Source organism: Nomascus leucogenys, chromosome 8 (assembly GCF_006542625.1).
Source record: "Nomascus leucogenys isolate Asia chromosome 8, Asia_NLE_v1, whole genome shotgun sequence".
Taxonomy (NCBI): Eukaryota; Metazoa; Chordata; class Mammalia; order Primates; family Hylobatidae; genus Nomascus; species Nomascus leucogenys.
In genome coordinates, this window is record NC_044388.1 from 108679633 (window position 1) to 108696975 (window position 17343).

The 17343-nt window shown below is 53.0% G+C and overlaps 1 protein-coding gene across 1 annotated transcript in view; it reads left to right on the forward strand.

The window, feature by feature from the left end:
• Positions 1–17343, forward strand: part of CFAP77 (cilia and flagella associated protein 77) — a 181864-nt gene that overhangs the window by 136974 nt on the left and 27547 nt on the right. Inside the window, exon 5 of the mRNA XM_003276782.4 lies at positions 2738–2839. Within this exon, the coding sequence (XP_003276830.1) occupies positions 2738–2839 (102 nt within the window). The remainder of the gene's footprint in view (positions 1–2737; positions 2840–17343) is intronic.

The window sequence follows — 17343 nt, forward strand, 5'->3', positions numbered from 1 at the left end:
CCACCCACCTCAGCCTCCCACGGTGCTGGGACTACAGGCATGAGCCACTGTGCCCGGCTTAGAGCTGGGAGTTTAAATTAGCAGGTATTTCACGCAACCCAGAGTGTTGGTAAACACACCCCACCTTCCGGCTCTAGGAGAGAGCCCCTCCTTTTCAAGCAGAGGCCTCCTGAAACAGCTCGTGTGGTTTGGAGCAGGTACCAGCTCTGCATGTGTGGCTGAGTGAGTCTCTCTTTGTTGGGGTTTCGGTTTCTGCATTGGGTGCGGAAAGGGGTCTGATTAAATGAGGGCCCACCATACTGTGCCTGTGGGGGGAGGAAAATGTCTTTCCTTCTACCCATTCTAGACTCATGGCTGAGGGCCCTATCACAAAAGACAGATTTGCAAGAGAAAAGCATTCAAATGTCTTTCAGTTTTATGTGACACATGAGCCTCCGTAAGGAAATGAAGGCCCAGAGAAATGGTTAAACGCGTGTATTTTTATGCTGGATCTGGTGAAGAAGGGGATCGTTGTGGAGAAACAGGATTGGATGAATAGTGTGATCTTTTGGTGATAAACTGGGGGAAACTTCGCAAGGCCTGTTTGTTCAGATTATCAGGATGTTCTTTACCTGTAGGTTTTGGGGGGCACCTCTCGAATGAGGGTCTCGTAACCTGCGTGAGGGGAGAAGGGCAGGGGATGTGAGAGAGACCGTCTTACTTCTGCTCTTTTTCAGTATGCCAAGGGGGCATATTTGGAGGTATTGTGAACTCCATCACTTAGCGCGTAGCAGGCACTCAGTAAACACTTGTTGTACCAACCTCGTAATCTTGCTGCAAGATTCTCTGTGGCTGCTATATTGTCCTACAAATGGCTACAAACCCACCAAACGCTGGGAGGCTGTGGTCTGGGGTTGATAGACAATTTACCGGACTTGCTTAGATGGTCAGTTTGCAAGGCCGCATCCCCACTGCCACAGACCTTGGTGTCCTCCTTAAGCCTGTAAGCATCTGTCCTAATTTGGATGGTGATGACCCCAGATGAAATTTGTGGCAACAGCCACCAATAGTGAGCCATCATCTTGGCCAGCCGCCCTGCTCAGAGCTCAACTCAGCAAACCCTGCAAGAACCCTGCTCGGTGGGCACTGGCACCCTATTTCCAGCAGAGGGAACTGAGGCTCAGACAGGTGACATGACTGCTTGCCTCTAATTCCGAAGCCTGGCTCCATAACCCCCGACTAGACAGCCTCTCTGCTTTGGTTGAAAGATAGTTTCAAAACCTTCTAGACATGACCAGGTGCAGTGGCTTACGCCTGAAATCCCAGCACTTTGGGAGGCCAAAGCCAGTGAATCACTTGAGGCCAGGAATTTGAGACCAGCCTGGCCAACACGGCAAAACCCTGTCACTACTAAAAACCCAAAAATTAGCTGGGCGTGGTGGCGGTTGCCTGTAATCCCAGCTACTTGGGAGGCTGAGGCAGGAGAATTGCTTGAACCCAGGAGCCTAGATCACGGCACTGCACTTCAGCCAGGGCAACAGTGACGCTACGTCTCAAAAAAAAAAACAAACAGAAAACGGGTAGGGGGGCTTGTAAGTGATCCACAGACACTTTCAGTACAATTAATGCAATAAAATAAATCAGTAAAAGGGGTTTACTGGGGTGGTGGCATCTTGGATTAAACTCGGTTCAGTCTTTATTTGCCGACTGTGCCGTCTGTGTGCTTCACACCATGGGAGACGACGTGGAAGGTTTACTGGGCCCCGCCCTTGGAAGACAGTTGCCTTTAGGGAAAGAGGAAACATAAGTCTGGTGAACCCCAGGACAGATCCATGTTCTGTAGGGCCTGAAAGGTCTACAGTTTGGAATCCCAATTTAAGAGAAAACACACAAAGGAAACCTGAGACCCTGTGAGCTCATGCACAGGGCCCCTTCTAACTGAGCCCTGAGATGAAGGACTTGGCAGCATTGATGGCCTCAGGGCTACTCTGCCAGGCCTCCGTCCCCAACACTCCCCAGGGGCTGCCCTCAGCCAGGTCTGTGGCTCTGGCCGCAGCCAATACCGACGACTCCCAGACCAGGGCCTCCAGCCCATCCCCAGGCGCCTACGCCCCATCCCCTCGCACATCTCAGGACATGACCCAGTCAAAGCTAAACACCAAGCCTTTTGGGTCAGTCCAGAATAGACCTTATGAGCTACATGGCCCGTTAGTGGGCACAGGCACGCAGGTCAGGAGCAGAGGGGCTTCCACTGTGTCTTTGAAATCACACCTGCAGAGACACCGTGGTGGGGGGTCCCTGAGTCCCCTGAAGAAGTTCTCACTCCTGCATGAGCAGGCCATGGAGGACCTGCTCTAAGAGACCCTAACCCCTGAAATCATGCACTTCTTCATCCAAACACCATGGAGTCCTGGGGACCCACTGGGGCTGCGTGAGCCATGAGGACAAGTTCAAGGATGACTGAGACGCTATCCATGCCCTGAGGGTGGCTGCACGCTGGAATCCCACATGTTCCAGAGACTGGAATGCTCCAGGTGTCCTGGGGTCCCACCCCCCAGTCTCCTGAGCTGTGGCCAGAGACAGGACCATGGAGGCAGGTGGTGTGAAACAGCCTTGGAGAAGGGCTGGGGCCAGAAGGAAAGTGACTGAGGGTCTTGCCACGCCAAGAATCCCAGCCCTCTGTCTCTATATCCCTTCAGCACGGCCATCTCCAAGTAGCCGGGCAACCATCTCACCTTTGCCTTTCCCTGGCCTGCAGGTGGTCCTTGGGAAGCTGTATGAGACCCGGAGCAGTCAGCTGAGGAAGTACAAGCCGCCCATGAAGCTGGACACCCTCTGGCACATGCCTCACTTCCAGAAGGTCAGTGTCACCTTCATCCACTCCCCTCCCTGCGCCTTGCTGGCTTGCCGCTCACCTTGCCAGGTCCTTACCTGCTGTCTCTGAGTTCTGTGGGCTTCTCACCATCGATTAGCACAATAGCAGCAGCAGCAATCGCAACAGCTAATGTTTCTTGAGCACTTCCCAAGGCCCGGAGCTGAGCCTTTGTGACTTTTCACATTCACTGAAGGGGGCAGCTGCTGCTACCAGGCCTATTTTCCAGACAGGAAACATGGTGGATGCTGAGGAGTGGCAGAGTCTTGGGCTGAACCCAGACCATCTGGGTGCAGAGGCTGGGTGGCCGTCCACCTGAGGCAGAGGCGGTCTACCTGTAGAGGAGGCTGTCCACCTGGGGCGGAGGCTGTCCACCTGGGGCGGAGGCTGTCCACCTGAGGCGGAGGCTGTCCACCTGAGGCGGAGGCTGTCCACCTGAGGCAGAGGCTGTTCACCAGGGGAGGAGGCTGTCTCCCTCGGGTGGAGGCTGTCTGGGCCAAACCTCCCTCCAGGGAAGGGGTAGTTGATGCATGGCATCCTGCACTGGGAATTTTGGGGTGCAAGACAGATGCATGCCAACCAGCATGAACTTCCCACAAAATGATGTCCCTGAGGAGAAAGGAGCAAAGGTCTACCAAGGACTGGGGCAAGTGTGCGACACGTACCCAGACTGACCTAGATAAGGACCCAGGGAACATGCCACGTTCTGGCCTCAGAACTCAACCGGTGTTCGCTCAGCCGTGTAGCCCTGTAGCACCCAGACAGGGATTCATCTTCAACAGCTTTTGGCAGGGAAAGAACAACGTAAGAGCCGGGGGCACTGTACGGAGAAAGGGAAGTGGGAGATTTGGGAACAGTGGCTTCAGGATGGGGCCGGGGGAGCGGCGTGTGCCCAGCTTGGGCAGAGGGAGCCTTTCTAGGAGGCCACAAGGCACTCGCCTGGCCCCGGGAAGACAGCTGCACAAAGCAATGTTCCTGGCCAGCCAGGCCCGGCTGCTGTGCCGCATTAAATTGCAATTTAAACAATGAAGGGGCCGGTGCCTTTCTGAGCCTAATGCACTCGAACAGGCTGTAGAGCTTCACCGGAGAAACCTGCTCTGCCCCCCTTGACGCGGCCTCTCATGTCCTGCCCAAGTGGCCTCTGCCAGCATATGTCAATGACCATACGCCCTGCCGCCCGTCAGGGCGCTGCCTCCGCCGTGCACAGCAGACTTCAAGGGAGGAACAGGGCCGAGCACGTTTGGGAGGTGGTGGGAGTCACTGCAGCTCCGCAGCTCCTCTCACCGCTCCTGCCCTCGACAACACAGCTCATCTCTAGCTTCTCTGCCTTTTCCAGCCATGTCGCTTCCTCTGCTCCTCCTGCTCTCTCACTCACTCAGCAGATTCCGTCCACAGCCTCCATCCTGGCCCTGTCTGTGGTCTTCCCTCACTGCCTATTTTTTTTTTTTTTTAAGGCAGGGTCTCACTCTGTCACCCAGGCTGGAGTGCAGTGGTGCAATCACCTTCACTGCAGCCTCAACCTCCCAGGCTCAGGTGTTCCTCCTGCCTCAGCCTCTTGAGTAGCTGGAACCACAGGCTTGCACCACCATGCCCAGCTAATTTTTGTATTTTTTGCGGGGATGAGGTTTCGCCATGTTGGACAGGCTGGTCTCAAACTCTTGGCCTTAAGTGATCCTCCTGCCTGGGCCTCCCAAAGTGCTGGGATTATAGGCCTGAGTCACCACGCCCAGCCACCTCCCTGCTCTTTTCTCTGTGAGAATCCCTGCGGTCCATGGGGACGCTGCCTGAAGAAGGACTGGGACCCAGTGTTCTACCGGCATGGGCTGCCCTCTGCAGCCCTCTGCTTTAGGCCTGGACTCCCAGCCCCACTCAGCCCCCTCCTCTCTGATTTAGAGCCCAAGACCATGGACACAGGAGGCTCAGGTGTTCTCCCCTCAGCAGAGCAAGGAAAGGGCTCCAGGTAACAGTGCTGCACCTGTGCTAGGAGCTCCTGTCTCACTCACCTGTGTCCCATGGCGCCTGGCCCGGAGTAGGAGCTAAATGCACATAGAATGAGTTCCCATTTTCAAAAGAGGGGATTTGACTCAGCAGACCACGGGTCCGCCAGTCTTCAGACCGTTGTTCTGAAATATGATTATGAACAATAGCAAACCAGGAATGATGGTCTCCTGTTCCGTGCCAGGCACTGTGTGAGGTCACGTGTGCGTATTACTTCATCGCAGCCTCAGAACAAGCGTCCTGACCAGGTGGTGCAGATGAGAGGCAGAGGGGGAGCACCTTCCTTGCCCAGAGAGTGGCGGGGCCGGGAATCCAGGTGTGTCTGATGGCAGGGCCCAAGCTGAGACACATGACCTATTGGGCCATAAAAATCATGAGAAGGAAAATCAACATGCAAGCCACAGTATCTCCTGAGTGTTTTCCTCCTTTCCGAGGATATTCGCAGGATGCTGGGAGTTAAAGCTGCAGGCTGTCTCCCTATCCTACTGGCTGGAAACCTGGGGCCAAGGGAAATGGGGAATTGTGCCAGGTTCATCCCCGGATGCCGCCCTGTCCAACCCAGCAGAGACTCTTAGACCCACAGAGTGCTGCCGTTATGGGTGTCACACGCAGTCCCCTCCTTGTCAGGAAGTAACACCAACAAAAAGTATTTACTGAACCCTTAGAATGCACCTGGGGCTGAGCATGCCTCATCTCATAGATATCATGCCCCCATTCTACTGATGTGGAAACTGAGGCTTGGAGAGGTGAGAAGTGGAGTCTGGGTCCAATCTGGGGTTTCCTAGCCCCAGGGCCTCCCGAGGACCCCTTCCCTCACCTCCAGGCCCCACTCACAGGTCCCCACATTCTCACCACCAAGGGATCCTTTCTTCCCCTTCGCGGCACTTAACTCTGCAATTAATAAACTGGGCAGTTTTTTTCATCCTGCCTAGTAAAATGTGAGCCCCCCAGGACCGTGCCTATCAGTTCCACACCTTGTCCCCAGAGGCCAGCAGGGTGCCTGGCACAGAGTAGGGGGTCAGTAAACATCTGTGGAATGAATGAATGAGGGGATGAAAGACTGAACCGCCAGTACAGCCCAGAGTGACAGAATTTAAAAGCCTGTTAGAGACCTGCTGAGCCTCCCCTTTCTCCCCTTCCCAAACCAAGCACCCACCATCCCGGCAGCCACCAACTGGGCCTGGACTCAGGGGTCCGGGCGGGCGGCCAGGGCCACTTCCCCCCGGCGGAGCTGCTGTCTGTGGTGTCTGTCGCGTGTGAAGCCCCGGGAGGGCCTTTGTCTGTGCCTGGCGTTGCCGCTGATCTGCTGCCCCCACCCCGGCCCCATTATGAAGGGAAAAGCACTTCCAAAAAAGTTGAACCTGTCACAGTGATGGATAACCTAAATGGACTCTCCCCGCTCGCGAACAGATGTCGACGCTGAACTCTGTCAGAAATAATTAAACACCTTTCACACTGAAAAGCAGCAGGCAGGGCGCGGCTGCTGCACCGACCCCGCCAGCCACGAGGGGGCTGCCCCGCCAGAGGGGCTGCCGAGACCCCCGCCCTGGATGACCCGGGCCACTTACAGGGTCAAGAGAGGAGAGGGACCAAAGAGGGAAGAGGACACGTCCCCCACTGTGCATTCCCTCTAGGTAGGGCGGTACAGAGATGTCTTCTTTCTGGTCTGTGCCACCAGCAACTGCCCCCAGTGGCCGGGACCCAGGAGGGGGCTCAGCCAGCAGCCGGCGAGGGGCCCTCCTACCGGGACAGTTATGCCTGGGCTCTCCGGACCTCTGTTTCCTCATCTGACAATGAGTGGGTGGGACTAGTTCTTGAGGGTTCCTTCCAATCCAAGATTCTGTGATCCCCAGTTCACTGGCCCAGGAGCCATGTGGGAAGGGATGGGGGCCCTTGGAGGTGCAGACCCCAAACCCAGGGTGAGCCAGCAGTGGGAGCAGCTCAGCTCCTTCTCAGGTGCCCATTTTGGGGATGGGACATGAACTCATTGTCTCCCATCCCTGAATGGAGGAGCCGCTGGGCTGGGGCTGATGCCCTCTGTGCCCTGGGGGGATAGGGACGCTCCCCTGCCCTTTGGACAGGTGTTCTAGGTCTGCAGGGCAGACAGCGAGGCCAGCAGGGAGTAGCGTGGTACATCTGTGTGCACGCACGACTCCAGAGACAGCCAGACGGGGTCAAGTGGTGACCCTGCCACACCTACCTGTCAGGTGGCTTTACCTGTCTGCGCCCACTTCCTCTTCCATACAATGGGCTAACAAATGCTCCCCTGGCCGGGCTGCTGGGAGGATCCAGAGAGAACATGTGTGAACCACGCTTAGCAGAATGCCTGGCCCATGTTAACTGCCTATAAGTGGCAGCTGCCATGAGGATGGTTGTGGAGATCATTCATTCATTCATTCCCCCGCTCATTCACAAATCTTTTCCACGTGTGCCTTCGTGCCGGACCCTGTTCCCCGCACTGATGCTATGCTGGCAAACAGGCCAGACTCGGTGTGACTACTGCCGTTGGGCTGCTGGCCGCTGGCTTGGGGTGACATGGACAGACAGACCGACACACAGGCAGCTGCACAGCTGGGCTCCTGGGCCGGGAAGTCTGGAGAAGTTCTGCCCTAGGTGTCCTCGGGTGTCCCCAGGTGCACCGTGTCCGCAGCCTGAAATGGTCCAGAGACACCAACCTTGCTTGAAGGGCGGAGGCCACTCCCATAACAATAGCCCCATTAAACATAACCCTGCGTGGGCCGGCCCACTCTGTTTCCGTGCCTTTTGCAGAAACTTCCTCAGGGCTCTCCAGGCAGGGTCCAGACACCCCCACTTGCCCAGGCAGCCCTCCCTGGGGCCCTGGCTAACAGCGCTTCCTCCAGTTCTCAACCAGCCACTCGTGCATGGCCACACAAAGCAGACGGTACATCCTTCTGCCCACAGACGGAGCGCGAGTGCTCCCAAAAGCTTATGGCCGATGACAGTGGCGAAAGACTGGATGCCACTGATGAAGAGATGGCTCAAGTACACGTTAGGAGACCTTGAAAACCATGGCTTTGATCTGTACTTATTGACACTTTAAAAACATATTGTTGGGCAAAAGAGTCCATGCCACGGGACCCTGTCTGGAGAGAAGCACCCGAGCATCTCTGAGTGTCTGCACAATGCCTGCAGACGTTCGGCAGAAGGGCCCCCCAAATGGTAGCAGTGGTGATCTTTGGGGTGGGGGGGATGGGGGGTGAAGCTGATTTTCCTTTCTCTGATGCTCTTTTCTATATGGTTTGCATTTTTTTCAATGAGTAGATGTAGCTTTTCCAAATCCAGGAGGGCTATTTTTTTAAATGTTTTTAAAAGATGGAGATCCTGAATTCTTCCCCAGGTGTTCATCCCAGTGTTCGACCCCCAGCTTTGAGCTCAGTTCTTCCTGATGTCTCACCAAACGCTCGCATGCTGCTGGCCAAGTCCGGTTTTGCATATTCAGCTTCCCTCAGGCATGAAGGTCAGGGCTGTGCCCCAGCAGCGAGGCCTGCTGACTTCCGGAGCCTGGATCTTTATTATAAAGTCTATGTTATAATTAGAGACCCAACATCCATTTTAGAAGGGGGCTTGCCCAAGCATCTGTGGGGGGGGTCTCCATGTTCCCCTCCCGCCCCCACCCCCGGAACACCTGCCCCTCCCCCCACAGTCCTTGTCTCTTTACACCATCAATACCCACCAACATTACATAGTCGTTCAGTCACTAAAGTATGAACAAATTGACTATATTTTCATTTGGCTTTTGGTTTCAGCCCCACTGCTTTAGAATAATGGCCCAAGCTATTAAGCTAACAGTTTGATTTACAAGCTTTTGTGCTCTGAATGCTGGGATCAGACTCCTCTCTTCGTGGAAGACTAACCCTGCCTCGGGTCTCCTGGGCCCCTGGCTCCCTAATAGAACAGGAGATGGAGGGAAAAAAATATATCTCAGCAGCCAGCCAAGCAGTGACACCCAGAGACGCAGCTGATTAGTGAAAGCTGCTGAATCTAAGAAAAGGATTTTCTTTCCCACCTTTAAGCTCTCTTACAAATCATAGCTGGCTAGAAAGTTAACTCTCTGCTAAACCCCCCAAGCGGGCTCCTAGCCTGTCCACCTGCCGCCTCTGCCTTTCCACAAGGCTTGCCCGGTTAAAATGAAGATGGGCCGACCCCCACAAAGGTGTATCCGACCCCAGGAAGGACAGATGCCAGATCTATGGCCCCTCCCAAGGGTCTCTGCACCAGTGATGTATTTTAAGAATCTGTCGCTTCCTTGCATCGGAATAAGAATCATCTTATGTCGCTGTGTAGGGCACCAAGTGCAGGAATGGAATGTGTCACATGCGGAAACAGAGCAATGGGAAGAATGACTCAGAGGCCCTGATGGAGCTGACACTTCCTCTGTAAATACAGATACCCCCCATTCTACATGGATCCGTATGCCGACGAGCTGACTTGCTACAGGGATGAAAGCAGGAGCTTGGCCGGGCGCGGTGGCTCATGCCTGCAATCCCAGCACTTGGGAGGCTGAGGCGGGTGGATCACCTGAGGTCAGGAGTTTGAGACCAGCCTGGTCAACATGGTGAAACTCTGTTTCTACTAAAAATGTAAAAATTAGCCAGGCGTGATGGCAGGCACCTGTAATCACAGTTTGGGGGCTGAGGCAGAAGAATCGCTTGAGCCCCGGAGGTGGAGGTTGCAGTGAGCAGAGATTGTGCCACTACACTCCAGCCTGGGAGACAGAGCAAGACTCTGTCTCAAAAAACAAACAAACAAACAAACAAAAAGCGGGAGCTTAATTGGTTTTACATAATCTGGCACCTCAGACGTATAGAATTTTTAGGCACCTGCTCGTGGGGTGACATTGCTGCTCAAATACTGGCAAGCCACAAATAGCCAGAGCTAACGTTCTGGGGCAGAGACAAGAGGAAAGGAGGTGTTCGTGTATGTGGGGAGTGATGGGGGAATAGCAGCCAAGTTCCCAGAGCAGCACTGAGAGTTTGGGAGTGTCTGCGGTGGGGCCTGGAGAGGCCAACAGTGAAGGGATGACCAAAGCTGACACTTCCAACAAGACCAGTCCTGCAACCTGGGAACCTCCAGCCTGGCTGCCCCCTTCATCCTTCCAGCTCCGGAGGCTTTTCTGTCTAATCCAGAAGGTTCTTCTCCCTGATTATATGCAAAAATATTTCACTTTTTTGTTGAAAATCACCAGAATCAATGAGCAAGACAGCTGGTTTGGGCATCAGTTACATCTTTCTAATTTCCAGAGGCAGCAAGAGTCTCATGTTGAATTTTGGGAGTTGATGGAATTTGGGGGGTCCCCAGTTTCTTCTTCCGACTTCTAGCTCATCTCCAGGAGAATAAATCTCCAATGATCTAGAGAGAATCCCACCAGCTTGGGAAGGAATTTGGGGAGCAGCGTCTTCCTCAACATCTCCCTTGAAGCTTTTTTTTTTTTTTTGGGACAAGGTCTCACTCTGTTGCCCAGGCTGGGGTGCAATGGTACAATTATGGTTCAATGCAGCCTCTACCTCCCAGTCTCAAGTGATTCTCCTACCCCAGCCTCCTAAGTAGCTGGGACTACAGGCGCGCAGCTAATTTTTAATTTTTTTGTAGAGACAGGGTCTCACTATGTTACCCAGGTTCCTTCTGGTTTCTGAGTGTCCCCACTTGTCAGCCTCCATCCCCTGGCCCCAGCAAGGTTGGTGGGGTGGGGACCCAAAGCCACCTGACTTGGTGCCATCTCATATGGGGCCGGTAGCAGGTTCTTGCCCATAAATGGCATCAGATGATTTCCTGGGATAAATTCAGGGTTCATTCAAACTGAACTCTGGCAAAAGTGCAGGTGAAATGGATCAAGATGCTGCAAACACAGCCTGACTGGCTACCCTCAGAGATGCAAAGTGCATGGTGTCAGTGAACACATTTGGAGTAGGGGGAAAGTAAGACAATGGGGAGGTTTTATGAAGACCGATTCTGTCTTCTTCCCCTCCTCTCCTCAAAGAAGTCCTAGGAAATGATGCCTTACGGTGGTGCAAAAAAAAAAAAAAAAAAAAAAAAAAAAAAAAAAAAAAAAATGGGCAGCTTGACCAAAGTCCAGTGGCTGGGAGAGTAGAGGGGAGAAGTTATCCTAAAGACAGAGTTCCCAGACAGCAGCAATGATAACATCAACAGCTCACACATCCTGACTCCTTCTTGGGTGCCAGCCTGGGTGCCCCTTTTTTTTTTTTTTTGTAAACTGTATTTTATTTTTTTAAGATGGAGTCTCACTCTGTTGCCCAGGCTGGAGCACAGTGGCACAATCTTGGCTCACTGCATCCTCCGCCTCCTGGGTTCAAGCAATTCTTCTGCCTCAGCCTCCTGAGTAGCTGGGATTACAGGCATCTGTCACCATGCCCGGCTAATTTTTGTATTTTTAGTAGAGACAGGGTTTTGCCATGTTGGCCAGGCTGGTCTCGAACTCCTGGCCTCAAGTGATCCACCCGCCTTGGCCTCCCAAAGTGCTGGGATTACAGGCATGAGCCACCACACCTGGCCCAAGCCTGGGTGCTTTTGTGAGTTATCCCATTTCATGTCAATACTCTCAATAACCCCACATGGTAGAGATGAGTCACCCTGTCTCTGAGGCAAGGAGGCTAAGGCTTGGAAGCTTAAAGTCACGTGCCCAAGGTTAATAGCTAGCATGTGGCCAGGTGGGGACTTGGACTCTGGCTGGCTGCCTCCAAGCCTCAGGCCCTGAAAGAGCTGATAAATACTAAAGACCTGCAACTGAGGTCGGGGGCCAGTGCAGGGCTAAATGCTGGGCCCGGGAAGGAAAGTGCAGGGCGGTCAGGAATGAGGGATTTTATGAGTGTCCAGAGTGTCGTGGCTGGGCCTGCTCTGGCTGATTTAAGCCCTGGCAATAAACCAAACTTCCCACTGCCCCAAAAGCCTCTAGACCTTGATAAAATCTCGGGCATCTTTTAAGTTGCAGTTTGGCCCCAAGGCTAAAAAGGAAAGAGGCGGCTGATCCCGGACTCAGGCTTACTGCATTAAAAGTGGGAGGCTGAGGCCGAGCCCAGCAGGAGGGCTGTGTCTGTCTGTGGGCTGGGCAGCCATGCAGAGCGGCTCCAGGTCCCAGCCTGCCTCGTGCCCGCCCCAGGTCTGCATCTGTGAAGTGGAGACGGCAACAGAGAGGATCAAGTGCAATCATGCATGTGAAGCGCGTGGCACAGGCCTGGCTAGGGGAGGGTCATGGGGCAACAAAGCCTCTGGGAGGGACGAGGCCCTGGAAGCTGCTCCTTTAGACGAGTTACTCGAAAACTTGGCTATGGCTGGGATCTTCTGAGGAGATATTTAAAATGCAGAGTCTAAGGCCCAGTGCGGTGGCTCATGCCTGTAATCTCCCAGCACTTTGGGAGGCCAAGGTGGGAGGATCACTTGAGGTCAGGAGTTTGAGACCAGCCTGGCCAATATGGTGAAACGCTGTCTCTAGCAAAAATACAAAACTTAGCTGGGCATGGTGGTGTGCTCCTGTAATCCCAGCTACTTGGCAGGCTGAGGCAGGAGAATTGCTTGAACCTGGGAGGTCGAGGTTGCTGTGAGCCCAGATCACAACACTGCACTCCAGCCCGGGTGACAGGGTGAGACTCCATCTCAAAAAAAAAAAAAAAAAAAAAAAGCAGAGTCCAGGGCCCCCCCAGGACTCTGATCCAGTGGGTCTGGGACAGCCACCAAATCTGTATTTTCAGCAAGCCAGCTGCCCCAGCTCTCAGGGTCAGTGTCCACTCCACTCTTACAGTTATGTTCAAATATGTGTTTACTGTGGCAGGTGGATGTATTTTCATATGTTTGACATGAGGCATGATGGGGCTTTCAAAGGGAAACGTGCAGTTGGAGACCGCCTCTGTCTGTTAAACAGCCCTAAGGCTTATGAACTTTTGTCTTAGTCAGGCTGCTCTAACAAAATTCCATAGACTGGGGAGCTTAAACAACAGATGTTTATTCCTCCTAGATCTGGAGACTCTAAGTCCAAGGTCAGGGCGCCAGCATGATTAGGTTTTGGGGAGGGTCCTCTTCCTGGCGTATAGGCAAGGCACCTTCTCACCGAGTCCTCACTTGCTGGAGAGAGAGAGAGGAAGCACACACTCTGGTGTCTCTTCTTATAAGGACGCTAATCCTATCATGGGGGCCCCACCCTCACGACCCCATTTAAACCTAATCAACTCCCCAAGAGCCTCATCTCCAATGCAATCACACTGGGGGTCAGGGATTCACATATGCATTTTGTTGGCTGAGCATGGTGGCTCCCACTTGTAATCCTAGCACTTTGCGAGGCTGAGGTGGGAGGATCATTTGAGGCCAGGAGTTCAAGACCAGCCTGGGCAACTGAGACTCCGTCTCTACAAACAAACAAACAAACCAACAAACACCATATGCGAATTTTGGGTGGACACATTCAGTCCATAGCAAGCTCTTTTTCAAGTGCAGTGGAAATCTGCCTTCTACCTTCCACCTCCTCGTTGTGTTTCTTGGTTCTGGATCCCCATGGAATCACCTTCTCTCCCTTCTACATGACAGCCCTGCAAATTCCCAAAGTCAGATACCATTTCTTCATAGACAACCAGGGCCTCAATTGCACCCCAGGGCAGAGTTCTGAATGTTGGAAGGGGGAACCCTGCGTTGCAACAACAGTGGACGGCCCAGGCTCCACGGTTTCCACCAGTCCATGCTGCGTTCTCTACCTTTATCCACATGCATGGAAGATTTGTCAAGCTGCACTGCATTTCTATATATTTTTAAATAAAATTGTGGCTGAAGCTGTGTATCAATGCCACTTGAATCACTTGATACAAGAACCTCCGTGAAAATTCCCTGCTGGAGGGCAATTTCAGGAAGAAGCTTAGTCGGATTCGTGTACTACTACTAATAGTAATAACAGTACAAGCCACTGTATCTTCAATGCCTGCATTGTGTGCCAGGCACCATTCCAGGGGCTTGGCAATGACCCCATGGGATGGGTAGTATGACCCTTACTTTGCAGGTGAGAAACTGAGGCCCCTGGTCACACAGCTGGAAAGCGATAGGACCAGGATTGGAACTCAGATCTGTGGAACTCAAAGCCCTATGTCCCTAATCATCGAGTGCACTGTCATCCCTTCTGTTGTGGAAAAAACATGCTCGACGTGATGGAATGTGCTCCATTTGGCTTCATGTGGCAGAAATTGAGCAAGAGTTAGAATCTGTTTAAACCAGGGGCCTGAGAGTCGCTACACTTTTCTTCAGACTATGCTTTATGCAACCCTTAATTTTTTTTTTTTTTTTTGAGACAGGCTCTCACTCTGTCACCCAGGCTGGAGCGCAGTGGCACAATCACAGCCTTGACTTCCTAGGCTCAGGTGATCCCCCACCTCAGCCTCCCAAGTATTTGGGACTATAGGTGCACACCACCATGCCCGGCTAATTTTTTTGTATGTTTTGTAGAGACGGAGTTTTACCATGTTGCCTAGGCTGGTCTTGAACTCCTGGGCTCAAGAGATCTGCCCGCCTTGGCCTCCCAAAGTGTTAGGATCACAGGCATGAGCCACTGTGTCCAGCCCTTAAATACCTTGTTTCACATTGTATGCAATCCGCCAGATACCTTCAAATCACTTGGAAGGAGACAGGGTACAAATATTGAAGAAAGTAAAACACTTCTTCCACTTAGAGTTTAAGCTGAGCAAAGCAGAGATCTTCAGGGTGTCTGAATCTTGGATGCATTCCTAAGGGCTGTGTTGCCTCATCCCCAGGCTCCTGACCCACTAATCTGTCCATCCATCCATCCATCTGTCCATTCATTCATCTATCCAACCATCTATCTATCCATCAATCTATGCATCCATCCATCCGTCCGTCCGTCCATCCATCCATCCATCCATCCATCCATCCGTCTATCCATCCATCCTCAGCCATCTGTCTGTTTGTTCATCCAACCGTCCAGCCAAGATTTGTTTGGTGTCTACTGGGTGCCTCTAAAAGTAGAGTTACCCCAAGACCTTTGAAGGCCTCCTGTCTGCTGATATTTCCCTAGAACCATGCCCACAATATGGCATTAACATCTTTGCTATCTAGCTGAGGACACTTAGCTCTAATAGTCCTATTTGTGACTTGTCAGGCTTAGCCTCGTCAACCACAGAAAGGTTCTGCTCCTTCTTAAAAGATACCAGAAAAAAATCCTTCCTGGTCATTATTCCAATAAGATAAAAGGGGAATAACAACACCAAACCTCGCTGCAGTACACTCCACCCCCATGGGCCAAGGACACCAAACATCTGAGTGTGTCCCCAGCTTCCCTGGCAGTAACGCAGAAGTTGTTCAACAGCCTATATTAATGAGCAATAGAGTCCTGACGGGCACTGCATGGACGGCTCAGCAAAGGACTTAATTTGCAACCGAGCACAAAATCAAAGACTGTCAACCGAGGAACCATGTGGCTGGATAAGCACCTTGTGCTACCTGAGAAAGCACTGTCAGGTAAATTTCCAGAGAAAGTAATTAAGGAATCCCCATTGTCTAAATTCAGCAGTAAAATTTGGAGCTCCGGAATTTGATGCTCACCAGGGACCTGGTGTCTCCTCCCAGCCCGATCCTTCATCAGAATGAACAGTGGAGGCTTAGAAAGGGATCAGCTGGCATGCCTCCCACCCTTTCCCTAACACGCCCCCCAGCCCTGTGTGGTCCTGCGTGTGTTGTCTTGTCAGAGAAGCAGAAAGCAGCAAATGAGATCTCCGCGTTGTGAGATGGGGGTGAGATTAATATACAAACATATAGGCCTGAGATCTGGCAAGTGCCAATTAATATTTATCAAGCACCCACGGCGTACATGATACCGAGAATCAACATGCAAAACATACAGTCCCTGGCATCAGGCAATCTCCACTCCCAGTCACACTCAGGTTCCGCGCACACATAGATGATCCGTGTGCTTGGAGGCACCTGCCCCGGTGGGAGAACACACCAGGAGTTTAAGTTAATATTGATACAAGCGCCCTCTTCATACTGAGACAATGTAGGATTCTCAAGCAGGCATCGTCAGCACCCTGGCCTTCACTGGGGGAACCCTGCTGAGACACCACCCCAGATCTCTAGGGGCTGTCCCATTCACAAAGACACCTCAGCAGGGTCTCCGTCAACACAGTCCCTTCACTAACTTCTTCTTAGTCCTCACGATTAAAGAAAAAGTCCTCCTCCCCACTGAAGATCAGGCTCTGCTGTGACCTCCCCTGTCCTGATTATTTCTAAGCTGGGGTGGGCAGGTTGTGGCAGGACCCCTCCAGAAGAAAGAGCTGAGCAGCCTCCCATCATCTGGGTTCTGCAAAGAAAAGGGAGGACCCCCTCTCCGGCGGCTCAGCTTGTCAGGGCCTTTGTTGACAACCCCATTGAAAGCGGCCTCACTGTTGCTGTGAAGTTCCCTCCGTCTCCCATTCACTCCTTTCTCAGACAGTTTTTGAAAGGCGAAAAGTCTGGAAAACACACACACACTCTCCCACCCCACCCCCCGAGCCCCATCACACAGAGGGAGAGGGGACGGCAGCTTGGGGGAGCCGGGCTGACGAGCCCCTCACCTGGCCCCGCGGTGCACCGCCTCCAATTAAATCAAAATGGTTTGTTTTTAATGGTCTTTTACACTGACAAGTGGGCGATCATTTTGGGCCCACGAGCTGTCAGGGAACTGAGGCAAATCCTCCGTTGATAATGCCCAATGCTTCCAATTAGGAGCCGAGGCCGCTCCTGGCGCGCTAACGATTCCCCAGCCAGCCCCCAGGCCCCTTTGGCGCTGGCTGTTTCTTCTGCCTCCTCCACCGCAAATTACTGACACAAAACGGAAGGCCCCGCGTCTCCTCCGCCACGCCAGGCCCGGGCCCTGTTGGGTTTAATGAGCCGATGGAAGTTTCGTGGCTCCGGCGCTAAATTCTTTTCTTGTTTGACAGCTGCTCGGCTAAGGCAAGTGTTGACCTTATAAAAGATTTAGTGTTTCTCATTATTTTCTGTCAAGCTTCACAAGTGATGGTGCGGCGGTTATCATTTGCATCCTGGGGTGTGTGTGTGCAGGGTGTGTGTTGGGTGCGTGTGTTGGACCGGGGCTCCAAGGTGCAGACGGGAAACGGGAAGGGGTCTTTTCCTCTCCCCAAGTTGTCCCTGGCCCCTGCGCAGCAGCTGCTAGCGTGAGGTTCTTGCTGGGCCCAGGTGTTTCAAAGAGAAGGCGAGATGCAAGGCGAAGGTGATGGATGCTTCCACGGCTTCCAGGCCTCCCGATGGAACCAGAGCCACCGCCGTGGGGGCACGGGAGGAAGCCCAGTGCACACTGAAGTCAGTCAACTCTCAGAGCCTGCTGGGCCCCAGCCCAGCCAGGGATGAGTGCTGGGCAGCAGGACAGTCCCAGCCAGACTCAAGGCTGAGGACGGTTTTAGGGTCACGCTCAAGATTTAATCAGGGACCTCACTCTTGCCTCAGAGGCCCTGATCAAGGCAGTTTCCCAAAAG